The sequence below is a fragment of the Dromiciops gliroides genome, chromosome 3 (genome assembly GCF_019393635.1).
Source record: "Dromiciops gliroides isolate mDroGli1 chromosome 3, mDroGli1.pri, whole genome shotgun sequence".
Classification (NCBI taxonomy): Eukaryota; Metazoa; Chordata; class Mammalia; order Microbiotheria; family Microbiotheriidae; genus Dromiciops; species Dromiciops gliroides.
This window is the reverse complement of record NC_057863.1, coordinates 645,165,625-645,174,573: the sequence shown is the minus strand read 5'-3', so window position 1 is coordinate 645,174,573 and position 8,949 is coordinate 645,165,625. Positions and strand designations below refer to the sequence as shown.

Genomic DNA, 8,949 nt, shown 5'->3' with positions numbered 1-8,949 from the left:
ATCAGTCACTTTTCCCACCAATCCTATTTAACAGCTAAACCCCCTCCATCGCAGAGGCCCCTCCCTATCGGGTCCAGGCTCCTTCCTCCAGGAGCAAGGGAACAGGAGGGGCAGGCATGCCAGGGTGTTGTGCCAGCCCTGGCCCCAGCCTACCCCCTGGCAAAGGCTGACTGCTGCTCCTTCCCACGACCCAAATATGGCTAGGCCTGTACTCTTGGGGGGAGGACGACTCTAAAAGCCTCATCCCCTCCCCCAGGACCAAGCTTCTCCTAACCATGGGGAGTAGGTGGAAGGAGGAGAGATTATAGCATCCTCCGAGGCTGGGGACCACAGCAGCAGGGACACCGTGAGCCAAAACGCCAGGGACTTGCCCTCTCTTTGGCCTCCCTGTCTCATACGCCAGGGCACCCTCTGTCCTGGCCTCCTGCTTCCTGGGGCAGGAGGAGCTTTGGCGGAAGTCATGAAAAGGGGGAGATAAGCCCCCCCCTTTATAGCCTCACTCCATTCTCTGGCCACCTCAAGGGAGACAAGCCTTCCCCCATCCCAGTCCCTCTCCTCTGGGTAAAGTTGGCCAACCAGCTGGCACTGCCAAGCAGACCCTCCCTCCAATCTACAAGGATGACCTGAGCCCAGAGACGAAAGCAAGTCACCCTCCTGGAGGGCATAGGGAGTTTTCAGTGGCTCTCTATTAATAGTCTCCAGGGTGAAATTCAAACTCCTGGGGCAGACATTCAGAGGCCTCCCTCTAAGTTTCTTCTTTTGTTTTGTTTTGGTTTTGTTTTTTTTTTTTTTGTGGGGCAATGGGGGTTAAGTGACTTGCCCAGGGCCACACAGCTAGTAAGTGTCAAGTGTCTGAGGCCAAATTTGAACTCAGGTCCTCCTGAATCCAGGGCCGGTGCTTTATCCACTGCGCCACCTAGCCGCCCCATTAAGTTTCTTCTTTTGGCCATCACTAAAAGACATTTATTGATTCGAAGGATAGTTGTCAAACCAAACCCCCAGAGCCCAGGAGAGACCCCCCATTATTCAGCACTGTGGGGCCTTCCCTTTCTGGACAAGCCCAGGCTCCTTGCCTGCTTGAGACCCAGGGGATGTTCTGTGTAGGCGAAGGCGTTTGACAAACCACTTTCCTAGATGTCCTCTTCAGTGCCTCTATGCCAAGAAAGAAATGCACAGAAGCATAGTGGGGCTGAGCGGCAGTGACCATCTTGGAACAGAGCTTGGCAGTCCCCTTCCTGATGATGACTTCCGATCCTTTGGTCTCACACTCGACTTGGTCTCCTCTCCAGAGCCCTCCCTCATCTGGCTCCCATCCCCCTTGTTCCCCTCACACACAAGGCCATCCAGGACAGTTGGATTCCCACCTGAGTCTGAAGGAACCCATCGAAGGCCCTAGGACCTTGCCTCCAACTTGACATCAGAGGACCTCCCTTTGAGGTATGTCCCGCACCCATTTCTAGCCCCCACTTAACCCTTATCGGACTCCAGAAATGACAGCATGCTTTTGTTTCCCTGACCTGTGTGTTGTGCGTCAAGACGAATAAAGAGGGGACAGCTAATTAGCAGAGTGGATAAAGCACCGATTCTGGATTCAAGAGGACCTGAGTTCAAATCTGGCCTCAGACACTTGACACTTACTAGCTGTGTGACCCTGAGCAAGTCACTTAACCCTCACTGCCCAGCCAAAAAAAAAAAAAAAAAGACAGATGAAGAGGTCTTGAGAGATAGTCCAAACTAACCCCTTTATTTTGCAGAGCTAGGAAACTGAGGACCAGAAAGTGTAAGTGGCAGAGCAAGGTGTCAAATCCTGGCCCTCTGGTATGCAGAGCCAGTCAGGGGAGCAAGGATAGTGCCGATGTCCAGATGAGGGGAGTGAACCCCTGACCCGGGCTTAGAAGGTGGGTTCTTGTTCCCTTCAGGGTCACTTCTGGGGCCCATCGGAGCTAGTGTCCTCCCCAGGCTGAAGAGTCTGGATCCATTCCCTCAGGTCCCCTGGGGCGTTACTTCCCCACTACCCCTACCCCCACTCTGGAGAGCAGGCCCAGACCAAGGGTAGCCACTGCAGAGACCTCATTTGAATCTACTCAAGTCTGGCCCCTAGTGGCTCCTCATAATCTGTGTGTGTGTGTGGGGGGGGTGGAGATCACGCCCACTTTACAGATTGTCCTAGGTCCCTGATCACATGAGGCCCGTGCACTGAACTCACACCTAAGCTGTCTAACTCCCTCTGAAAGGGAATGACAGCCTGGAGATGGGAGGGCCAGCCCCCGTCTTGTCAGGTTTGTTCCCAGATTCATCTGACCTCCCCCAAGATCCCTCCCTCCCACTAGCACCAGGACCCAGGCATGTCAGAAAGAACCAGCACCCCTCCCCGCCACCTGTCCTAACTCCCCCTGTGGAGGACGACCGGGTCAAAGGGGAATAGCTAAGGGTCCTCAAAGGGTCGGGAGCTCCACCGTCCTGGGCCCATCCCCCTCTCCCTGGGGCTGTCGTCTCTGCTTCTGGGCCCGCTGTCGAAGCCGGGTCAGGACCAGCCGGGACGCCTGGGTCAGGCTGTGCTGTGGGCAGGAGCAGAGCCAGGAGAGTCAGGCCAAGCCGCCCATGCCCACGTTGGGAAGGCCCCAGGGTCCTGTGGAGGTTAGATCAGAACAAGAGGGGCAGAGGGCCGGGGCCGGGGCAGGGGCTGGGGGTGGAGGTGGGGGTGGGCTAGGCCGGGATCTCTGCAGGCCGCTCTGGCCGGTGGATGGACCAGGGGGATGGACCAGGGGCAGTGGCCCTACTACCTGGAGGATGTGCAGGCCCTTCAGGGAGACCACGGCCAGCTCCCGAAGGCCATCCCCGGTCAGATCCACATGCTCCATGGCCAGCAGAGGGCTGGCAAAGCTTCGGTGCCACAGCAGGCGGAAGCGGCCATCGGCCTCACAGAACTTGTAACACAGCAGCTCCTGCAGGACCACAGAGGGAGCCTCAGGAAGCCTGACCAGGTGCAGGGAGGAGGAGGGAGAGAGGGAGGGAGAGAGGGAGGGAGGGGGAAGGAGAGAGGGAGGGAGATGGAGAGAGGGAGGGGGAGGGAGAGAGGGAGAGAGGGAGAGAGGGAGGGGGAGGGGGAGAGGGAGGGAGGGAGGGGGAGGGAGAGAGGGAGGGAGAGAGGGAGGGAGGAAGAGAGGGAGGGAGAGAGGGAGGGGGAGGGAGAGAGGGAGGGGGAGGGAGAGAGGGAGGGAGAGAGGGAGGGAGGGAGAGAGGGAGGGAGGGGGAAGGAGAGAGGGAGGGGGAGGGAGAGAGGGAGGAGGAGGGAGAGAGAGGGAAGAAGGAAAGGATAGAGGAGAGGGGAGGGAGGGAGGGGGAGGGAGAGAAAAAGAAAGAGGAGACAGACACTGAGAGACCCAGAGGCAGAAAACACAGGTTGCACACCCGGTGCTGGGGGAATGGGCAGAGATGCTGATGATCTCTGTGGCCTCAGTAAGTCCCAAAGCGACCTCATGATCTTTTCCCCAAACCCTCCCCCAGCCTCCTCCCACCCCTCAGGCTCACGACCTTGAAGTCACCCTGGTCTCTTCTCGCTTCCCCCCTGCCCCCACATCCCATTTTCACTTCTGCAGCACCCCCTGAATATGCCCGTTATCCCTGCTGACACGGCCAGCCCTGGTGCAGGCCCTCATCACCTCAGCCCTGATCACCGCAATGGCTGCTAGGGACTCTGCCGGCCTCACGTCCCACCTGCCCCCCCCCCCAGTTCAGCCTCCATTTAGTCACTGACACCGGTTTCCTAAAGCTCAGTCCTAATCATGATACCCCGCTTCCTTTCCTCTGTAAACTCCTGGGGCTCCCTATTGCCCCTGGGATCTCATACACAACATTCTGTTTGGCATTCAAAGCCCTTCCTCACCTGGCCCCTCCCACCTTTCCAGCCTTCTCACCCCTTAGCTGGATGTGTCCTCTCTAATCTGGCCACTGAGCTATTATCCCCTCACACCAAACACTCCATCTCCTGATGCTTTGTGGCCCCATCCCATGAATTCTCTCTCCCCAGCTCCATCATGCTGCAAGCTCCCTGAGATTGTTTTTTGTTCATCTCTTTGTATCTTCAGCATTTAGCACAGCACCTGGCACATAGTAGGTGCTTAATAAATGCAGGAGATGAAAATTAACACTGTTGAGAAGTAGAAGTTGGATAAAGAATGTAAATTCAGAGGTTAGACCAGAATGGGAGATGGAGGTTAGACAAGAGCAGAAGCACAGGTTAGACCAGAGTGGAAGGCAGAGGCTAGACAAGATCAGAGGCACAGGCTAGCCCAGAGTGGAAAGTCAGAGGTTAGACCAGAATGAAAAGTCAGAGTTTAGACCACAATGGGAGGCAGAGGTTAGACAAGAGCAGAAGCACAGGTTAGACCAGAGTGGAAAGTCAGAAGTTAGACCAGAGTAGAAGGCAGAGGTTAGACCAGAGCAGAGAGGCACAGGTTAGACCAGAGTGGAGAGGCTCAGGTTGGACCACAAGGTGAAGATGGAGGTTTACCCACAGGGAAAGTCAGATCAGGGCCACAAAGATGGGGGAGGCACAGAGGGGCAGAACCACAGAGAGACAGAAGAAGAGCTAAAGCTGAGCTTGACAAGGCACACCTGGCCATAGGTACCCAGCAGAATCTCGGGCTTCCCATCCAGGTCCACGTCAGTGACAAGCCCACACAGGACACTGTCAAACTGGTCACTCCCTGGCAGCAGCAGCTGATCCTGAAGTCCATGGGCCAGGACGTTCCTAGGGCCCCAGGGGCAAGAGAGGAGGGGTGAGGCTTCATTCTAGGTAGGTTCCCCCGACCACCACCTAACCAAAGCCCGGGCAGATCTTGGGGCTGGGTCTCTCTCATCTCCAACCCCAGAAGCCAGACTGTTCCTACTCCCATCACCCAAGGCCTGGACACCCTCTTCTTCCGGCTTCTCCGGGCCAGAAGCACTCCCCCAGCTCATGAGAATGAGGGTCTCTTCTCCACCAGCCCGGGAGGAGGAGGAGGTGGAGGGTGGTCCTCCCACACAGATGGGCAGCATGCCCGGCCCTCTCACCGATACACCACAGCCGGCTCCATCATACTAGTCACCAGGACACCGTACTCCTCTGGGCGGGCTGGCAACCCCTGGGCCTCTGGGGGAGGAAAGGGAGGGCGCACATGCACCCACATCTCTTTCTAGTCCCCTACAAAGGGTGAGGGGGCACGGGGGCTGGGAATCGTGGGATCTGGGCAATCCAGAGATTAGGAGACAGAGGGCACTAGGGGCCTAGGACATGGGGTGGTGGGGCCTGGAGGATCAAGGACCCCAAATCCAGAGGGATCTGGAGATAAGACCCCTCACCTTCCCCCGTGTGCTGGGCGGCTCCGGTGGGGGGCCAGAGGCTGAACACAACAACTCGGGAGATGGGGCCATCCTGTTGAATGGGCCAGGTCTGCAGCACAGCTGGGAGAGGCAGAAGGGGGAGGAGCTATCAGAGATGGCCCCACCCTCCCACCAGGCCCCTCCCCTTCCCCAACCCCAGGGTCTTACTTCTGCTGGTCTGGTCAACGTGGGCAACCCGCACGTATCCACTCTGGCAGCCAAAGGCCGTGAGCCGCCGGCCCGAGCCGGGGATGTTGGACACGTGGAGCCACAGAACACTGCAGAGAGAGCCCGGCAGGCCTGGGACCTTTAGCCCAGCTGCCCCGCCTGGAAGCCCCGTGCTGACCTCCCTAAGGACCTCCCCCCCCTCCTCCCAAGGTCCCAGGCTGCCTCCTACCTGCTGCTCAGGTCTGTGAGCTCAGGAAAGAGATTCTCTACCGGCTGCTCCTCAAATTGATGCAGACCCTCATTCTAAGAACGGAACAGCCTTAGCTGAGGGGAGTAGCACAGGGGAGGGGGGACAACGAAGACCCCCCTGCACATACACCCACATGTGCACATACACACACACACCCTGGGCTGACTAGCCAGCCCCATCCCAGGCCTCACCTCCTTATACAGATGAATGGCAGGGTTGTTCCCACTGAGCAGAAACACTGTCTCCAGCTGATCCCCAACCTGGACCCTGGAAAGAGAAAATCTCAAGGGAGGGCTCTTAGAACAGGGGATGTCAGAGCTGGGAAGGGTCTTAGAAGCTAGAATGTCAGAGCTGGAAGGCCCTTAGAACAGGGGATGTCAGAGCTGGGAGGAGTCTTAGAACCTAGAATGTCAGAGCTGGAGGGCCCTTAGAACAGGGAGTGTCAGGTCTGGGAGGGGCCTTAGAACAGGGGATGTCAGAGCTGGGAGGGGCCTTAGAACAGGGGATGTCAGGGGCGGCTAGGTGACGCAGTGGATAAAGCACCGGCCCTGGATTCAGGAGTACCTGAGTTCAAATCCGGCCTCAGACACTTGACACGTACTAGCTGTGTGACCCTGGGCAAGTCACTTAACCCCCATTGCCCCTCAAAAACAAAAACAAAACAAAAAAAAAAGGACAGGGGATGTCAGAGCTGGGAGGGAGTTCCGAGATCATCCAGTCCAAGACCTCATTTTACAAATGAAACTGAGGCCTAGGGAAGAGCAATGTTCAAGGTCACACATATAGAAAGGAGCAAAAGCTAGAACTTGAACCCAGGTCTCTGCCTCCTTGCTCTCGGCCATGTTACTGAGAGAGGAGATGACGGGGGGGCCCAGGGCTGGGGCTTACTCGGCGTGGCCCAGCTGGAAGGGGGTGAACTGCAGCTCCAGGTTCAGGCAGCTCTCTGAAAGACCAGGGAGACAAAGGGGATGATGGAGGGAGAGGGTCCAGATGTGACCCTGTCCATCATGCACCTGCCTCCCCCTGGCTCCCAAGTCAGGCCCAGGGCTCACGTGCAATGGAATCCAGGTTATATTCTGAGCCGGGCTCATAGTCGCAGTAAATGTTGAGGAAGGGGCTGGCTTTGTCCCCGGAGTCCTGGGAGAGAGGGGAGAATGCTTAAGACCCTAGTCTTGGGGAGATGAGAAGTACCTACTATGTGCCAGGCACTGCACCAAGCCTTGTGCAGCTCTTGTCTCATTTGATCTTAGGACCTTAGAGTCTTCTGACCAAGGAATCATCAAGAGGGGAGGGAAGGGGAGAGAAATAAACATTTATTAAGTGCCTGCTGTATACCAGGAACTGGGCCAAACCCTTTACTGGTCCTCCCAGCAACCCTGGGAGGGATGTGCTTTTGTATAATCCTCACTCTACAATTGAGGAAACGGAGGCAGGCAGAGGTGATGTGACTTGGTCAGGGTCACACAGCTAGGAAGCACCTGAGGCCAGATTTGAACTCCAGTCTTCCTGACTCTAGGCCAAGCACTCTATCCACAGAGACCCTAGGAGTCTCAGGATGTCAGAAGCATCTGAAGTCCCATCACCCAAGTCTTGGGGTCTGGGGGGAGAGGCATCACATAGGAGACCCCTGAGGGAGGTGGGAGGACCCAGGGGGAGGAGGAATGCCTGTGTCCTTCAGCATTATCTCACTGGATGCTCACCACTCCCTCGTTAGGCTGTTAAAACCCCATTTCAGGGCAGCTAGGTGGAGCAGTGGATAAAGCACCGGCCCTGGATTCAGGAGTGCCTGAGTTCAAATCCGGCCTCAAACACTTGACACTTACTAGACGGGCAAGTCACCTCATTGCCACACACACACAAAAACAAACAAAAAAAAACCCATTTCACAGAGGAGGAAACTGAGGCTGGGGAGGGGAGGGGAGGGAGATCCGGCACCTTAATGAACGTGATCCCCACCACCAAGCCCTGCTTGGGGGGCGACTTGTTGAAGGTGTCGATGGACACGATCTCAGCATCCACTGCAGGGCAGAAGAAAGGGGCGGGGCTGGTATCTCCTCCTTTTGTCCCAGCACCTCCTCCCACCCCTCATCACCACACTCTCGGAGGCTCGGAGTCAGCCACACCTGGCTCAGATCCTCCCTCCGCCCTCTCTGGGCCTGTTTCCTCCTCTGTAAAAGGAGGGGGTGGGGCTTGATGGTCCCTAAGGTTCCTCCCGGCATCCTCCGGCTCCACCCGGGAATCATCTGGCTCTGCCCGGAGACCTTGTGGCCCTTGAGCCTCACTACAACCCATTTGACGGATGAAGAAACTGAGTCTGGGAGCTAAGAGCCCGGAGTTCTGCAGCTAGTAAACATTAAAGGCAGAATGGGAACCCAGGTCTTCCGGACCCCAGTCCTGGCGTTCCAGTCACCGCAAACCCGAACCTCTGGGTGACGGGGAGCTCATTTCCTTTCCTTCCCCGCTGCCCATCCATCCTGCTCATCCCACTCTCTCCTCTCCCACCCTGAAACCCTTTGACAACCCCCTCGCCCCCTAAACCTGCTTGGGGCGGGGGGAGAAAACGGGTCTCAATCCCTGACCCGCTCACGTACGCCCCCTCCCCAGCCCAATTATGCACAACCACAGCAAACACAAGGAGAGGGTGAAGTCAGCCCCTCGTGCGCATGCGCTGAGCGGACCCGGAATATAGTTGAACTGCAGCTCCTTGGCCACGGGGCGAATTTTCTGTCGGAGGTCCTGGTAGCGGAAGCCCAGCACCTTCCCTTTAAGAGTGGCAGCCAGCAGTTCCCCGCGGCCTTGGGCGCCGCGCGCCAGTCCGTACACGTTACTCTGCGACGAGAAGCGCGTGAAACTGTCTTCGCCCAGGGGACAAAGCCCCGGGCCGCCCGCCGCGGCCGCCAGCATCGCCTCCTCGGGGTCCCCGGAGCAGCCCAGCCGCCCCAACTTGCCCCCGACGGTAGGGCTGGCGCGGGGCAATGACGTCAAGCGGAGGAGGCAACACCGCCCTCAACGAAGATGGCGGCCCCTCTAGCCGGCCGCGATGACGCACAGCGATGACGTTGGGGGTTCCCTTCTCCCCTACCGCGCGCTCGACCCGCAGGAAATGCTTGACAGTCCCCTCCCCCACCCCAAGATTTGGCCAGAGGCGATCCCGAGGGGCAGCTGGA

General features: G+C 57.7%; 1 protein-coding gene across 3 annotated transcripts; it reads right to left on the bottom strand.

Annotated features, from left to right (window-relative positions):
* Positions 1–1,723: 1,723 nt before the first annotated feature.
* On the bottom strand, positions 1,724–8,884 carry KPTN (kaptin, actin binding protein). 3 transcript variants are annotated; one of them, XM_043998863.1, is made up of 12 exons: positions 8,461–8,880; positions 7,718–7,800; positions 6,835–6,919; positions 6,671–6,725; positions 5,974–6,049; positions 5,762–5,835; positions 5,533–5,642; positions 5,344–5,445; positions 5,056–5,134; positions 4,618–4,753; positions 2,784–2,945; positions 1,724–2,558 (listed from the first exon to the last, which is right to left on the bottom strand). In XM_043998863.1, exons 1-12 carry the CDS (start codon positions 8,684–8,686, stop codon positions 2,436–2,438), a joined length of 1,311 nt encoding a protein of 436 aa, XP_043854798.1. In that variant the 5' UTR covers positions 8,687–8,880; the 3' UTR covers positions 1,724–2,435. The 3 variants fall into 3 exon arrangements, 2 of the variants coding, with proteins under 2 accessions (XP_043854798.1, XP_043854799.1); XM_043998864.1 differs by lacking the exon at positions 8,461–8,880 and adding an exon at positions 7,906–8,307; XR_006355801.1 differs by lacking the exon at positions 5,056–5,134 and having other exon boundaries at positions 2,417–2,558; positions 8,461–8,884.
* Between the last annotated feature and the right edge of the window lie 65 nt (positions 8,885–8,949).

Excerpts from the sequence above, each read along its gene's own strand:
- KPTN (XM_043998863.1), bottom strand. The coding sequence starts at position 8,686 with ATGCTGGCGGCCGCGGCGGGCGGCCCGGGGCTTTGTCCCCTGGGCGAA. Across the intron at positions 2,946-4,617 it reads TGCTGGGTACCTATGGCCAG|GAGCTGCTGTGTTACAAGTT; the intron begins GTGTGCCTTGTC and ends GTGGTCCTGCAG. Across the intron at positions 2,559-2,783 it reads AGGGCCTGCACATCCTCCAG|CACAGCCTGACCCAGGCGTC; the intron begins GTAGTAGGGCCA and ends TCCTGCCCACAG.